General features: G+C 44.4%; 1 protein-coding gene across 2 annotated transcripts in view; it reads left to right on the forward strand.

The window, feature by feature from the left end:
* PRKDC (protein kinase, DNA-activated, catalytic subunit) overlaps positions 1-17,343 on the forward strand; it is a 136,458-nt gene that overhangs the window by 95,096 nt on the left and 24,019 nt on the right. The window contains exons 67-74 of one of the 2 annotated variants that reach the window (XR_010658720.1): positions 514-622; positions 1,795-1,906; positions 8,123-8,297; positions 12,693-12,867; positions 13,495-13,676; positions 14,315-14,495; positions 14,856-15,016; positions 16,970-17,323. Coding sequence is in view for 1 of the 2 variants with exons in the window: in XM_065903562.1 (XP_065759634.1) it covers positions 514-622; positions 1,795-1,906; positions 8,123-8,297; positions 12,693-12,867; positions 13,495-13,676; positions 14,315-14,495; positions 14,856-15,016; positions 16,970-17,181 (1,307 nt within the window). In the remaining variant the exon portion in view is untranslated. The remainder of the gene's footprint in view (positions 1-513; positions 623-1,794; positions 1,907-8,122; positions 8,298-12,692; positions 12,868-13,494; positions 13,677-14,314; positions 14,496-14,855; positions 15,017-16,969; positions 17,324-17,343) is intronic. The other variant, XM_065903562.1, reaches the window with a different exon arrangement.

Below are 17,343 nucleotides of genomic sequence, written 5' to 3' on the forward strand. Positions count from 1 at the left end.
CATCTGGGTGGGAGGTGGTCGTGCAGGAGGGTCATGCGACCCTGCCGTCCAGTGTCTGTCCTGCCTCTGAGGTTGGCTGTTACGTTGTTAAAGCCAGATCTTATGTAGAGTCCCTGAATGTTTGTTGTTGCCGAACATAGACACTCACTGTCTTTATGCTAGTTTTTAAACATGTTTGAGGTTGAGTAGCAGTCCACTTGAGGTTTATGGAAGGAGAAAGGTTGGCTTCTATAGTTGGCAGTTCTGTATTATAGGATATTGTGGTTTTTAAGAATTGGTGGGGAATGGAGGCAGCGGCACCTGATTGTATCGCTTTTATTGATTTTGTTGAACCAAAATATGATTGAAAACCAAAATTTTTAAAAAATTAGACCATTTAATTGCTCCTGTGACCACTCAGAGACATCCTGTGTAACTGATCTGTTTATAGGGTGGTTGCTGTTTCATGTTTAGATTGTGTTAAAATCTGAAGCAGTACATTGACTTGTAACCAATGCTAAATAACTCTTCCAGAGCTATTCCAGTATTGATGTCCTCTTACACAGAAGTAAACTCACCAAATTGCAGTCTGTACAGACTTTCATAGAAATTCAGGAGTTCATCAGCTTTATTAGCAAACAAGGTAATTTTTTATTTATATGTATCTTTTTTCCTTTCATAATTAGGAAGAGTTTTGGCATCTGATTTTTTTTTTTTTTGCTTGGTGATAGTACATGTTTCTTAAGTATGGGTTAGAAACTGTCTTGAGTTTACTCCATGAATGTATGTTTTGGGATTGTTGAAATAAGTGTGTAAAATAGTCCAGTGCTCTTCCAGGGAGCAGACGCTGTGGTCCCCACAGAGCAGAGCGGTCCAGGACCCCCATGAAAAACTGGGGTGATAGAATCTGCCAGTAGGGCTCGAGTTGGGTGTGGTCGGGAGAGAGGGGCTCACAGAAGGCCAGCCTGACCCTGGGGTACTGGCGTGACTGCCCTGGGTGCTAGGTGGTAAGGTGAGGCCTGGGTGGCTGTGCCCAGACCAAAGGCCTTTCTGCTGCTGCTGAGGGGGCTTAATCCTGATGCTATGGAAGTGCCCCGGAGCCAGAAGTAACCAAATTTCATTTCTGTTCATACAAATAACTATGAAAGACTTAGTGCTGATAAAAGTTGGTGTTCAGAACTATCTCCCTGACCGCTCTCTGTTTTAAATTTGGAGAATGGTTTTTCAAGTATGTATTACTAGTGGCGTATCATTTTAGGAGCTGTGTTAGTTTCTTTTCTCTGTATTTTACCCAGTTTTATAACAGCCTATGAGATGTAGGCTCAAAAACTAATATCATGGCATCTGATGACTGATGCTGAAGCTGGAATACTTTGGCCAGGTGATGCGAAGAATTTACTCATTAGAAAAGACCCTGATGTTGTGAAGTGATTGGCCTCTAGCTAGTAGAAATAAATGAAAAAGAAAAAAAAAAAAAGAAAAGAAAAGACCCTGATGCTGGGAAAGACTGAAGGCAGGAGAAGAAGGGGATGACAGAGGATGAGATGGTTGGATGGCATTGCTGACTTTATGCGCATGAGTTTGTGCAAACTCTGGGAGTTGGTGATGGACAGGGAAGCCTGGAGTGCTTTAACTTTTCATGGCAGAATATATTAAACATGGTAACTTTGTGCTCCTGTTGTGAACAATAGGGCCAAGTGTTGTAATTTGGACAAGGAATCTGAACTAAGTTTCTGTTTACTGATGGCAGCTCACATTGTAAGGTGGTCTGATCATTGGGCTCTGGCCACACTCACACCATAATGTCATTTTTAGGTAATTTATCATCTCAAGTTCCCCTGAAGAAACTTGTGAAAACCTGGACAAATCGATACCCCGATGCTAAAATGGACCCGATGAACGTCTGGGATGACATCATCACGAATCGGTGAGATGCGATCGCGCCAAGTTGATGTGGTCTCTTTTCTGAAGTTTCCAGAATCAGTTTTCTCCCAAACTGTGGTTGAGCGGTGTGGGGTCTGAGCCCTGTGTGCTCCCGTTTCCACTGAGGTTGTCCCATCAGCAGTCTCCCTGCCTGTGTGCGGTCATGTCCCCTGTCTGTCCTATGCTGGGCGGTGAGCTGTGGATGTGCTCAGGGCTGAGAGAAGGTGGGGCGGCCCCTCTGCTCCTATCTCAGGGCTGCCTGATGGGGAGCGACACCCCGACTTCTCAGCCCTGTTAGGCACCATATGCCTCACTTCAGCAGGTCTGAGGCTCTCTGCCTCCCTTGTAACAGCCCTGGGTGGTCCACAGGCAGATACTCGCCACACATATGGGTGGGAGGAGCAGGGCCAGAGAGGCTGTGAGTTGTTTTATGCAACTTCAATCAGGGGGACTGAAGGACTGTGACCCCCACATGTCCTCTTCCTGCCATTGGAGCCTGTTTCCTCTGGTACTACAGCTTTTCAAAGATTCACTTTTAGTACTTTTTATTTTTCAAACTTTTTGACGTTTAATTTTGAGACAGTTCTTTTCTAAAAAAATAACAAGAAAAGTGGCACTCTTCTGTGAGCCTTTTTCTCAGATTCATGGTTTTTTAAGCATTTTTAATAAATTGCTATATTGGCCTTTTTTTTTTTCTCTCCACATACATATACTTATTTTTTGAACCATTTGAGGATAAGCTGCACACATCTGTCTTTACTTCTTTGTTTATCAGTGTACCTTTCCTAAGAAAAAGAGTATTTTCTTAGAACCATGGTACAATAGTAACTTCTGTTTTCACTTTAATGTACAGCCTCAATTTCAGTTTTCTCATTTCTCCCATTAATGTCCTGTAAAGCATTCCAGCCTTTAAGACAGCACACAGCAGCATCGTATATGCATTTATTTAGCTGATATGTCTTCTTGGTCTCCTTGAACCTGGGACAGTTCTTCAGCCGCTTTTAGGACACTGATGCTTTAGAGGTGTTTTCTGTATTTTGGGTTTAGCTGTATGTCATCACGACTGTATTCAGGTGAGATGCCCGTGGTGGGAATGCCGCTGAAGCAGATTGTACGTCCTGCAGCATCCCTCCTAGAAGCACAGGGTGTCCCCTGCCTTTCCTTTTCTGGGGGCAGTGGTGTTGGCTGTCTGGTTAAAGCAGTGTCCGGCCTTCCCAGGTGTCAGGCCTGTTTTCTCCTCTGCACCTAACGGATGATGGGGGAGGTGCTCTGCAACACGCCGGTCCTGCCGGATGAGGCCACCTCCTCCACAGTGTGTCTGGATGAGGCCGCCTTCTCCTCACTGTGTCTGGATGACTCTGGACAAAGCAGTCTTGCCAATGCTGTCCAGTGACCATCTTCTCCCGCCTCCAATGTGCCCATATTTGTCTGCATCTCGAAGGAAGCCCTCCTTCTCCCCCATCTGTTTATCTACTCATTTACTTAAATTTTAATTATTAGTATATAATCATGGAATCAAATTTTATTTATGGAATATAATCCATTACTGTTCTTATTTATTTCATGTTCAGAATGTCTCAAGTTTGGTTAGTGGGAGAACTTTTGATCTGGTATTCCAGGCTCATCTTGCAAAATTATTCACCTGTATTTTCTTCTAGAAATGTTATGGTTCCATTTTTTATGTCTTGGCCTTTGATCCAGTGGAAAATGATCCTGTAGATGGTGTGAGGCGGGGGTACAAGTGCACTTTTTCCATGTGGATATCTGGTTGTGTAGTTCCATTTGTTCAAAAGTCTTAACTTTTTTTTCATTGAATTGCCTTGGCACCTTTTCTGAAAATCAGTGGCCATTATATCTGTGGGTCTTTTTTTGAATTCTCTGTTCTGTTTCTCGATTTTTATGCTTATCTTTTCACAATATCAAACTGTATTCATTATTGATGCTTTATAGTAAGTCTTGAATCAGATAGGGTGAGTCCTCCAACTTTATTTTCCTTAATGAAAATTACTTTATTTCTGTTAGGATATTTATATTCATATATACACTTTAGAATCTGTTTATCAATTTCTACCAAAAAAAAAAAAGAAAAACAGAGTTTGGATGGACTTTTGTTGACTACAGATTAATTTTGGGAGTTGCTGTCTTAACAGCGTAGAGTTTTCTAGTTCAGGAATGTGACATGTCTCTCTGTTTCCTTGGGTCTTCTTTAATTTCAAAGATTTGTATTTTTTCAGTATGGAAATCTTAGATGTCTTTTGTTAGATTTGTTTCTAAGTATGTGTTGTTTTTTCAGCACTGTTGTAAATGGATTTTTTTTCCATTGTATTGGTATTTTCTAATTATTTGCTGCTCCTATACTGATTTTCTGAAAGTTTTTTTTTTTTATCATGAAGAGATGTTGAATTTTGTCAAAGGCCTTTTCTTTGCATCTATTTAATTGATCGTGTTTTTCTCTTTTTTTCATGTATGTGTCTGTTAGGTCCGTTTTGTCTATAGTACTGTTCAACTATGCTATTTCTTTATTGATTTTCTGTCTGGATGATCTATCCATCGTTGGTGATAGAGTATTAAAGTCCCAACAATAGTTGGATTGCTGTTTATTTCTCCTTTTAGTTCTATTACTGTTTGCTTTATAGGTTTAGGTGTTTTGATGTTGGGTGCATAAATATCTGTAATCATTGTATTTTCTTGCAGATTGGCGGTTGGCCCCTTTATCCCCATGTAATGACCTTGCTTGTATCTTTTTACTGTTGTTAGCTTAGACTCTGTTTGCTCTGATAGCGTAGAGCCACCCCTGCTCTTTGGGGTTACCAGTTACTTGAAATATCTTTCTCTCCCTTTACTCTGTCAGTGTGTCTCAGAGCAGAGCTGAGCCTGGAGTAGACATCATATCGTTGGATCTTTTTGTCTTCTGACTGTGTCATGTGGCTTGTGGGATCCTAGTTCCCTGTGCAGAGATGGACCTCGGGCCAGGACAGTGCAGGTGCCGAGTCCTAATCACTAGACCTCGAGGGAACTCCCTGGATCTTGTTTTTATCCATTCAGACATTCTGTGTCTTTTGCTTGAAGAATCTAACCTGTTTACATTTGAAACAGTTATTGATAGGTAAGGACTTACTGTTTCCACTTTGTTAATTGCTCTCTGACAGTTTTGTGGGTTCATTACCTCTTTTTGCTTTCCCTGTTCTTTCTTGTGTGATTTGATAACTTTTTGTCTACTGTGTTTTGACTTCTTTATCACATCTTTTGTGTGGCTACTGCAGGCTTTCCTTTGTGTTTAACATACGGCTTACATAAACTATCTTGTAAAAGGGTTCTCTCTGCTGCCTGGATTCTCTGATCAGGCTTCCTGGGTGGTTGGAACAGGGTCCTGTGCTCAGCAATAAGGTGGGGTACTGTTGAGGGGTGGGGAAACAGTAAGACTGGCCCAAAGGCCAGCAGAACTCATCACTTGGGGCCCCAGATCAGGTGGGACTGCACGCCAATTCCCTGGCCAGACAGGGCCACCAGTTGACTCTGAAGATGGGACAGGAGAGACACTGGCCGAACTGGCTGCTGCAGCACTGTGGGTGGGCGCCACAGCCCACGTGTTCTGGTGAGGATCCCTGCATGGCTGAGCTGAAGGCTCTTCCCCAGGGCAGTTTCCCGGCCCATGTGGGGACACCACGTAGGCCCCTCAGCTGGCAGGACTCTTGTTTGGGAACCAGATGCAGCAGAACCATGAGCCAAGCTACATGGCTCTGTGGCCCAGCCACTGTCCTGGCTCTGTCCACAGGCAGGGCCTCCCGCTGGGCCGTCCCGTGCTGCTGTGAGCAGGGTTGTAGGGTGGGATGTGCAGGTCCCCAAGCTCCTTTGAGAGTGGCTGGGGCTGTGAATTAGCTTCTCTGTTCAGGCAGAGGACAGAACACACTCCAGGACTGGTGACACTTGTTGTTTGGATCCTGAATCAGGCAAACCTGCACTCTGCCCACCTCCCTGGTCAGACTGGGCCAGCATCTCAGCTCAGATGCACGAAGCCGCTGGTTAGGATTTCTGTTCAGTCACCACTGGGAGCAGGGCCCTGCCTTCCCAGATCCATTGCTGGTTGCTGTAATCCCCCCAGCTTTTCTGTTATAGTCTGAGCCCTGAGACCCCTAGGAGGTGAGACCCACAGCCCTGGGAGCGGGCATCCCCCCAGTCTCTGGGGTACAGGGCTGTTTACAACTCACCATCGTGTTGGGGGATTTTCCCAGAGGTGTCTTGTCTATGAACGTTGTTGGTTGGTGGTGTTGGTTGGTGTTCCTGTGAGAGGACCAAGGTCAAGAATGACCTGTGTCACCATCCGGATAATGTTGCTCATCTTTTTTGCTGTGTTTGTGGTGTGATACATTGCTTTTTATTCTGAAGTAGATGTTTCATTTGAAGGTAAACCTGTGTGGTTATGGTGACCTCTTTTCCAATATCTTTTCCATATTCTTGGTTTGCTAACATTTTGTTAAGAATTTTTTTCTGTCTGTATTCGAGTGGGAACTGGTCTGTAATGTCTCCCTTTTTTGTAATGTCTTTGTTAGGTTTTGATGTTAGGGTTATGCAGGCCTCATAAAATGAGTTAGGACATGTATCCTCCTCTCATTTTTAAAAAGTTTGTGTAAGATACTTCTTATTTCTTAATTATTTGATACAGTTCATCAGTGAAACTATATATACCTGGAGGTTTCATGTGGGGCAGATTTTTGATGATATATGTAGTTACTTAAGTAGACATACGGCTGGGACCTTCCTGGTGTCCAGCAGCCAGGGCTCCATGCTCCCAGCGCAGGGGCCCAGGTTCATTCCCTGACTGGGTAGCTAGATACCACATGGTGCAACTAAGATCCAGCACAGCCAAATAAATAAATACTGGGGGGAAAAAACCTTTTTGAAAAGAGATATATAGGACTATTTAAAATTTCTCTTTCTTTCCATATCAATCTTATTAAGTTGTATTTTTCCATTTCATGTCAAATTGTTGGCATAAAGTTGCTCATATTATACTCTAATGTTATTATTTGTGGTATCTGTAGTGGGAGATCCTTATTCAGTCCTGATATTGATGATTTGTGTTTCCTTTTTTTTCTTCATCAGTTTGTTAATTTTAGATGTCTGTCAATTTTGCTGATTTTCTCAAAGGATCTGCTTTGCTGATTTTATCATCGATCTGTTTTCTATTTAATTTATTTCTGGTTTCACCTTTAGTATTTTCTTTCTGCATACTTTAGACTTAGCTTTTCCTTTTTCAGTTTCTTAAGGTGTAAACTTTGATCATTGATTTTATGCTTTTTTGTTCAGTACATTTAAAGTTATAATGTTTCTCTAAGCACTGCTTCAGCTGCACATTGCAGATTTTGGTACGTTGCATTTATATTTTTATATTTTATATTATCTTGTAGTTCAAAATATTTTCTCATTCTTCTGTGATTTCTTTTTGATCCATAAAATAGTTATAAGTGAGTTTCTGTGTCTTACTGATTTCTGAGTTAATTCCTTATGATTATAAACATACTGTATGGTTTCAGTCTCTTTAAATTTATCAAGACTTGATCTATGGCCAAGCATATGGTCTATTTTAGTAAATATACCATGTGTACTTGAAAACCCAGTATATTCTGCAGTTCTTGGACATAATGTGTATAATTTTCAATTAGATCAAGGTGATCAATTGTGTTTTTCAGATCTTCCATGTCTTTAGTGTTTTTTTGTGTGTCAGTGTTACTGAAAATTAAAACACTGAAATACAGTCATAGGAACCAAATCAGATGTGTATAAAATTAGCCATATATGGAACACAGCCACTGTTCTCAGTGGTTATAATCTGCCTACCACTTGATACTGTCTGACTTTGGGAGGAATACCTTAGATTTGGAGACAGAAGAGAAAAATGGTTTCGACCCAACACCAGATGTGCTGTCCCTTCATTAAGAAGGCAAGTTTGTGAGTGTAAATATTGTACTTTGTGGAGGTGGAGGCAATAGATGATATCTGGAAAGTTAAAATATCTAAAGTGATCTTCAGAGGATCCTCAGAGTTGGTTAATAAAAATGGAGATTAAGTCCAGTACTGAGAGTGTAACACTAACAGTCTAAAAAATGAGCAAAATTTCAGTAAGTGTAGAATATCTGTCTGAATGCTAGCCAGTAGCTCCCTGTATGTCAGAGATTTCTTTCACAAGTCTGGCATTAACTCTTTTCTTTGTTTCATGTAGATGTTTCTTTCTCAGCAAAATAGAGGAGAAGCTCAGTCTCCTTCAAGACAGTGAAGGTGCGAGTGAGGATGGGGCCGAGATGAATGCGCAGACTCAGGAAGAAGACGCACGGGCCCTGATCATGAGCTGCCGCTTCTCCATGAGGATGCAGATGGCCGAGAGTGCGAGGAAGCAGGTGGGCGCCAGGGCCACAGACTGAACCGGAGGTCTCTAAGCCGAGATCCTCTTAAAAAACTGATACTTAGGGGTGATGGAGTTGTTAGTGTTTCTTTTCTTTATAAGAAAGTAAACTTGAAGAAAAATTAAAGTTTCCCAGAAAGCCTTTAACGTTTATTATTCACTTGTCAGCCATTTCAAAATGTTTATTTTCTGTTACTTATAAAAAAAATAGACCTAATATCAGGTTTTCTCTTGTTTAACAAAATGAATGTTCGCCAGTTTGTTACAAATTGTATTTAGGTTTCAAATTGTATTTTGTGAAAAATCTATCATTTGATAATAAGATCCTTAATCTATACAAGTGTGCTTTGCTTAAAAGTGGCATATTAACATTTTAAGTATCAAATTTTTCATTTAATCATATTTAAATGTGCTAGGGGAGCTTTCTGTCTTAATGACCCTATGTTGATTGCTGTTATAAAGCAAAGAATATTATGCCAGTAGAAATAATTAGTATTTCTGTTTTGTGGGTTTTAATACTCATGTATAATGTTTTTCTTTGAGATAGGTATTGTATCAGGAATTTTTATATTTTCAATAACAAAAAGCCCAGCCTGGAGCAGCCTAAGTGAATAAAGGAGCTGTATCAGTCCCTAAATTATACTCTAGAGGAACAGGCTTTCAGATGCTCTTGAATCCCCCACCAAGGAGGATCTGTCTCCTATCCCGGTCTCCCCCGCCACACACACACATGAATCTTGTTCTTTGTGACTCTGCTAACTCCAGGCTTCCCTTGGAGTTGGAAATGCTCTTGATGTTTCGTGTCTTGCTTTCCCACTGCATCTTTCTGGAATCAGGTAGTCTCCCTATTTCCTGCAGAAAACAAAGAAGATTCTTTTTTTCCAGAAGGCCCTGGCCATTTCTTCTTCCATCTTCTTAGCTCTGGGTGCAGCAGTAGTGGCTGTGGTCCAGGGCATGTAGCTGAGGGGGTGCATGTGGCTTCTCAGCAGGAAGTGGGGCACAGCCGGTATTTTCTACTGCTAGGGGGGCATGAGGTAGGAGGGAAGGAAGGCTCCATGGAGGGGAGGCACTTGGGAGAGAAAGGTGCTGAGATACATTTTTAAATAAAATCCCAAATGTGAGAAACTGGGAACTGCAGAGTCTGCTGTGAGGGGAAGGCTATTTAGTGATGCTGATTTGAGGTGGACCATGAAGCTTGTGGCCCAGAATCAGGGACTGGAGATTCCAGGAGGTCTTGGAAGTTCTTGTACATGCTGGTGGGAATGAAAACTCTGTGAAACAAGACCAGAGATGGCAGGAGTGATGAGGGCAACCTGGACTTCTGGTCTGAGTGGTTGGAAGGGTTGTAATACAGTCCAATGTCAGTATCTTTGAAGCTTAGCAGAGAATTAGATTTAAGAGATGTCCATAAAACAACCAAATAAAAAGTAGAGAAATTGTATAATAAAACTAAAAACTTCTGTGCCTCAAATGACACACTAAAGGAAGTGAAGAGACAACCCATATAATGGGAGAAAATATTTGGAAATTGTGTATCTGATAAGCGTCCCCTTATCCAGAATATATAAAAACTCTTTACGACCGACAAACAGAAAGTCAAACAATCCAGTGACAAAGCGGGCAAAGGATCTGAATGGATGCTTCTCCCAGGAAGACACTCAAGTAGCTAGTGCACACATGAAGAACGCAGCACCACAAGTCGTGAGGGGGGAGGCAGGTCAGACCACAGCGAGGGCCCACCCGCCACCACCCTCAGGATGGCTGGAGTAGAGGTGTGCTGTGCAGACACTGGCCTGGCGGCTCCTGCAAACGCTAGGGTCACCATATCACTGTAGTTCCCCTCCTCCAAATATACCCATGAGAAAGCAGAGCTTATGTCCAAATGGAAATTTGTATCCAGGGGCTTTCAGTTCAGTTGCTCAGTCGTGTCCAACTCTTTGCGACCCCATGGACTGCAGCACACCAGGCTTCCCTGTCCATCACCCACTCCCAGAGCTTACTCAAATTTATGCACATCAAGTTGGTGATGCCATCCAACCATCTCATCCTCTGTTGTCCCCTTCTCCTCCTGCCTTCAATCTTTCCCGGCATCAAGATCTTTACAAATGACTCAGTTCTTCGCAAAAGGTGGCCAAAGTATTGGAGCCTCAGCTTCAGCATCAGTCCTTCCAGTGAATATTGAGGACTGATGTCCTTTAGGATGGACTGGTTGGATCTTCTACAGTCCAAGGGACTCTCAAGAGTCTTCTCCAACACCACAGTTCAAAAGCATCAATTCTTTGGTGCTCAACTTTCTTTATAGTCCAACTCTCACATCCACACATGACTACTGGAAAAAGCATAGCTTTGACTAGACGGACCTTTGTTGGCAAAATAATGTCTCTGCTTTTTAATATGCTGTCTAGATGAGCAACTTCACTTTCAGTTTTCACTTTCATGCATTGAAGAAGGAAATGGCAGCCCACTCCAGTGGTCTTGCCTGGAGAATCCCAGGGATGGGGAAGCCTGGTGGGCTGCCATCTGTGGGGTTGCACAGAGACAGACATGACTGAAGCGACTTAGCAGCAGCAGATTGGTTATAGTTTTTCTTCCAAGGAGCAAGCGTCTTTTAATTTCATGGCTGCAGTTACCATCTGCAGTGATTTCAGAGCCCCCCAAAATAAAGTCGTTCACTGTTTCCATTGTTTTCCCATCTATTTGCCATGAAGTGATGGGACCAGATGCCATGATCTTAGTTTTTTGAATGTTGAATTTTAAGCTAACTTTTTCATTCTCCTCTTTCACTTTCATCAAGAGGCTCTTTGGTTCTTTTTTGCTTTCTCCCATAAGGGTGGTGTCATCTACATATCTGAGGTTATTGATATTTCTCCTGGCAATCTTGATTCCAGCTTGTGCTTCATCCAGCCTGACATTTTGCATGATGTACTCTGCATATAAGTTAAATAAGCAGGGTGACAATATACAGCCTTGACATACTCCTCTCCGGATTTGGAACCAGTCTGTTGTTCCATGTCCAGTTCCAACTGTTGCTTCCTGACCTGCATACAGATTTCTCAGGAGACAGGTCAGGTGTCTGATATTCCTATCTTTTGAAGAATTTTCGGCAGTTTGTTGTGATTCACATAGTCAAAGGCTTTCGTGTAGTCAATAAAGCAGAAGCAGATGTTTTTCTGGACCTCTCTTGCTTTTTTGATGATCCAACAGATGTTGGCAATTTGATCTCTGGTTCCTCTACCTTTTCTAAATCCAGCTTGAACATCTGAAAGTTCTCAGTTCATTTACTGTTGAAGCCTCACTTGGAGAATTTTGAGCATTACTTTACTAGCATGTCAGATGAGTGCAATTGTGTGGTAGTTGGAACATTCTTTGGCATTGCCTTTCTTTGGGATTGGAATGAAAACTGACCTTTTCCAGTCCTGTGGCCACTGCTGAGTTCTCCAAATTTGCTGGCTTATTGAGTGTAGCACTTTCACAGCATCATCTTTTAGGATTTGAAATAGCTCAGCTGGAATTTCATCACCTTCACTAACTTTGTTTGTGGTGGTGCTTCCTAAGGCCCACTTGACTTCACATTCTAGGATGTCTGACTCTAGGTGAGTGATCACACCATCGTGGTTATCTGGGTCATGAAAATCTTTTTTGTGCAGTTCTTCTGTGTATTCTTGCCGCCCCTTCTTAATATCTTCAGCTTCTGTTAGGTCCATACCATTTCTGTTCTTTATTGAGCCTATCTTTGCATGACATGTTCCCTTGGTATCTCTAATTTTCTGAAAGAGATCTTTAGTCTTTCCCATTCTATTGTTTTCCTCTATTTCTTTGTGTTGATCACTGAGGAAGGCTTTCTTGTTCTCCTTGCTATTTTTTCAAATGGGTATATCTTTCATTTTCTCCTTTGCCTTTAGCTTCTCCAGGGCCTTTATTTGTATTCAAATTAGCAAAGAATATTATTTGAAATAGCCAAAGGTTTCAGCAACAAAACTGGAACGTGTGTCAGGAGGAGGTGGATGGTAAACTTTGGTTCACCCTGCAGGAGAGCTTTGCTCAGCTGTAGGGAAGGGTGGGGTTCTGACTTAAGTCCGAGGTCATCTGCTGACTCGATGATACCAAGCGTCCGGCACAGGCAGACCCAGGGGCAGAAGGCCATGGTCGCGTGGCTGGGGAGGGGAAACCCAAGTGGATAGGGGTTTCATGGATGAGGAATGTGTTGTGAACTCGGTGGCAGTGACGCTATCCCAGCCTCCCTGGAGTGCATGTTGTGGCTGCGACTGTCCCTGCGGTAAACACAGGGACACCCCATGGTTTCAGCTGAGGTGACGGGTCCCTGCTCCCTGCTGGATTGTATGCTGGCGGGCCCTGTCTCATCTCTCTGCTTCCTCTCTCTCTCCTGCAGAACAATTTCTCACTCGCCTTGAAGTTGCTGAAGGAGCTGCACAGAGAGTCGAAAGCCCGGGAGGACTGGCTGGTGATGTGGGTGCAGGCCTATTGCCGGCTCAGCCATAGCCGGGCGCGGGCCCAGCGCCGGCCCGAGCAGCTGCGCACGGCTCTCAGGACCGCGTCCCTGCTGGGTGCGAGCTGCTTTCCGTGCGGCACACGTGGTGGAGCCTGTCTTCTCACCTCTTCTCTGTGCTGCTCTGTCTGACATTTGGGAACTCAATTTTATAAACATGTTTTAAAAGATAATTTTATTTATTTTTGGCTGTGCTGGGTCTTCATTACCACATGAGCTTTCTTCCTAGTTGCCGAGGTTGGACTCTGGAGCCCTCAGGCTTCAGTCATTGTGACCTTGTGGGCTCAGTAATTGTGGCTCCCTGGCTGTGGAGCACACATTCAGTAGTTGTGGCCGTGGGCTTAGCTGCTCTTTGGCATGTGGAATCTTCTTGGCTCAGGGATGGGACCTGTGTCTCCTACCTTGGCAGGCAGATTCTTTACCACTGAGCCACCAGGGAAGCCCTGTAAAATTTTTATTAAATGTTTATTAAGTATTTGGAGCCAAGGTACTTTGTATCCTAATAATACTATTAAATATGACTTTTGGAACTTTTATTTCTTTAAAGTTGAAGTTTAAAATGTTCTTTTTAACACTTAGCTAAATTTTGGGTGTAATAGTTTAATTATAACTATATTCTTTTTAATTTGTGTTTTTATTCACTTCTAAAAAAATTGTGTGTGTGTGTGTGTATGTGATCCAATAGCTGAGAACACATCAAGCACAAGCGCCCTGGCTTCCCGTGACCATCATGTCCTGCTGGGCACGACCTACCGGATCCTGGCCGATGCACTCTGCGACGAGCCCACCTGCCTTGCTGGGATCGGGGAGGGCAAGGCCAGGAGTGTCGTGGAGCTGTCTGGGTCCAGCTCAGAGGATGTAGACAAGGTAGTGACACTGGGGACCTGAGCTCCTTGCATCGTGTGTTTGTCCTGACCATGACAGGACATGAGAGCAGCAGCAGGTCTTGCTGTGTGCCTTTAATGTGTAGCTTGCAGTTACACACAGCCGAGTTTGCCGCTGGGCTAGTGACACCCTCCGTGTGCTTCCTGTTCATTCGGATAACACCTTTCCTTTAGTGTCTAGAATGAGGAGTCTGTGTTGATCCCTATGGACAGTTTTTCCATGCACTTTGCTGTAATCTTGCTGTCTGTCATCATCCAGATGCCCCACTAGCTTGTGGGGAAAACCAGCTTTTCTGCTTTTTTGTGTAGCGGCTGCTCTGTTGGCTTTTTTGTGTAGCGGCTGCTCTGTTGGCTTTTTTCAGGTGATTCTGTATTATCAGTAATTCCCGTGTGCTCCTCATGTCACTTGTGTCCGCAGCTCTTCCTCAGCCCCACTCTGGGGCCTGGGGATTCCGCCTTGTGTTGGTTTTCAGGTTCTGAGGTTATGTGAGGCTCGTGTCTCTCTCCCGATCTGGCACTAACAGCTTTGTGTTCACTGGTGGCCCATGGGGCCCAGGTAGGGAGGAGGGTCTTCAGGAAGCTCCGGGCCCACTCACAGCTGTCAGGGTCTCTCAATTCCAGGTCATGGCAGGTTTGTATCAGAGAGCGTTCCACCATCTTTCTGAGGCTGTGCGGACGGCAGAGGAGGAGGCCGGGCCCTCAGCGCGGGGCCAGGGGCCTACAGCTGGCGTGACCGTGGCTTACCTGACACTCGCCGAGTTCTGTGACCAGCAGCTCCGCAGAGAGGAGGAGGGCCCGTCCGGTGAGCCTCACGTTGTGTCAGCACACAGTTTGTCTGTTTGAGAGGCAATGACACAGGTGCACCCTGTGGCCTGCCTGTGACGGTGGCAGGCTGTCTCTGTCCCTCCTGACGTGAGTATGACTAGCTCCTGTGGCCGCCCTCCTGTTGCAGCCCAGGACTCAGACGGCTTCACTCAGGAGCAGGCATCAGCCTCCGAGAGAAGCCCTCACATGTGGCCCAGGACTGGTGGCTCTGCTGCAGTCATTGCTGCAGAGGGAACATGATGATTACAACATGCAAGCCCCAGGAAGTGAGCGTCAGGGTCGGTCACTGTGTCTGTGTGGGGGTGGTGACTTCATCTCCCCTCTTCTGTCCCACTAGTCCTTGGGTCCACAGAGCTGCTCACGTATCCAGCCCTTGTGGTGGACAAGATGCTGAAAGCCTTGAAGTTTCACTCGAGCGAGGCCCGGCTGAAGTTCCCCCGGCTCCTGCAAATCGTTGCACAGTATCCGGAGGAGACGCTGGGCCTGATGACCAGAGAGGTCAGTGTGTTCCTTCCAGTAGCTGGAACTTGATGAAACTTACGTCTAGACACGCAACATGTGTGGGGCATGGGTGATGGCTTTTCCTAACCACCGCTTTCTGCTCCATCCCAGAACGTATGTCAGTGAAACACTGAGAATGAGCTCCCTGTCCCCGCTTTCCTCTAGGGGTGTTGCTGTGAAGACTCCGTCTGCAGGGGGAAACCGAGGGGCAGAGAAGGGGCGAGGCCAGTACACAGCCTCCTCTCCTTTCAGGGCTGAGCCTCGTCTGTAGCATCCGGGGCCTTATGCTCAGCTCACTGTTTGGCAGCACCACATTTTGACAGGGGACGTATTGGGTGCTGGCCCACCACGCCCTGCATCTTGGGTACCCTGAGGGCTCCCACCAAAATCCCACTCCCCTGCTCGTGTCCCATGCCGGCCTCTCTCCTGGGGCTGTGTTGGGGCAAAAGGGAGGCAGGGCCCTCAGAGAGGATCTTTAGTGACTTTTATGGAGCTGTAACTGGAAAAACCGGGCCAGGCTTTGAGTTGACATTGTAATAGTTCAGAAAGGGTGACACGCGCTGTTAGCTGGGCACAGCGGGCTTGTAGATGGTGCTGTCACGAAGCTCAGAGTCAGTTCTTTGCGCACTTGGACGGGTGAGCATTTCGGTAGGTCTAACACAGGAAATTAAGGTCAATTTAGTAGCAACACACAGGCGCTTTTTTTAAAGATAAGTAAAGAAATTTCACTAAGTTATGATTTTATTTTTCCCCAAATCATATTTATATCGGGATGGGGAATACATGTAACTCCATGGCTGATTCATGTCAATGTATGACAAAACCCACTGCAATGTTGTGAAGTAATTAGCCTCCAACTAATAAAAATAAATGAAAAAATAAATAAATAAAAATAACATCTTAAGTTGGCACAGAAACAGACGGAGCGGTGGGTCTATATTGAGACCCTTGAGAGGGGCAGCTGGCCTTGTGCTGAGGGTTCCCTAAGCTGCCTGCCCTCCCTCACTTTGCATCAGTGTTCCAGGTGCATCAGATTTTATCCTGAAACAAACAGCTGGAAAAGCATTGGAGGAAAACCTGAGCGAAATATAAAAATGATCTTGGAGTTGAAAGACAAAAACCAGGAGCTATAAAGGAAAATAATTTGACACTTCTATCATTTAAAAAAATTATCGTATACAAAGTTTAAAAGAAAACTGAGAGAAAAATATTTGCAACACATACTGGAGATGGAGAGCAGTTATCTCCGATCTCCAAAATAACAGACTAATAGAAAACAGGAGATGCTCGCATGATTAAAGTATGTGAGGCCAAGAAGCGCAGGCTTCTAAAAGGGAAACATGCAAATTACAGTTAGATACTTTTTCATTCCTCAGACTGAGAATAAATTTTAAAATTTGATTGTCCTCAGTGTCGGAAAGGATTTTGGAAAAGACCTTTAGAGGTGAAAACTTGAAAAATCTTCTTGGAGGAAAATCAGTGATTTTTACTGTTGTTAATATTAAAAGTAAGAATGGATTTAGGAATCTCTCCTGCTTTGATGGGCGTATAGCACAGGTACAAAGAGATAAACATGCAAGGATGAGCCCCGTAGTATTATCTGGAAAGCAAGAAGTGCAGGCACCCTAAAAGTTGATCATGGAGCACAAGTGAGATGACATGGGATACAGTACAGCTGGCGGAAGGAATGACGTTTAAATCTAAGGAGAATCAGCAACAGCGGTTCTGTCTGCTCTTGTAAAGAAAGGGGCTGTGTGAGCGCCCACAGAAGTCTGTTGGCGGGTCAAAACCGAAAGGGCAGGAGAGGGCCAACCTCTGTCAGTGCGTCTGTCTGCTTTTATGCTGATGATCACAAATGTAGCTGTGCTTTGATGTTGGACACACAGCCCCTGTGTAGGGAAAGAACATTAAATGTCTCACTCAGCACTGAGTCCCTGCTTTCTGTTGCAGATCTCTTCTGTCCCTTGCTGGGAGTTCATCGGCTGGATCAGCCACATGCTGCCCTTGCTAGACAAGGAGGAGGCGGTTGCCGTCCAGCGCACAGTGGAGGACATTGCCGACCACTACCCGCAGGCCATCGTCTACCCATTCATGATAAGTAGCGAAAGCTACTGCTTCAAAGACACTTCTGCTGGTCATAAAAACAAGGAGTTTGTGGCCAGGTGACACAGAAAAATTAGGTCGCTCAAACACTGAAAGGTTGTAAAAATGACTGTGGGCCAAGCAGACACACGGATGCTTATGTTTGTTCTCAGATGAGTTAGTGCTGCCCTGGGGCAGGAAGCGTGGGCTTCTACAGTCTGGGTGCGTCCACCTGGTGTGTT

This window comes from Muntiacus reevesi, chromosome 12, assembly GCF_963930625.1.
Source record: "Muntiacus reevesi chromosome 12, mMunRee1.1, whole genome shotgun sequence".
Classification (NCBI taxonomy): domain Eukaryota; kingdom Metazoa; phylum Chordata; class Mammalia; order Artiodactyla; family Cervidae; genus Muntiacus; species Muntiacus reevesi.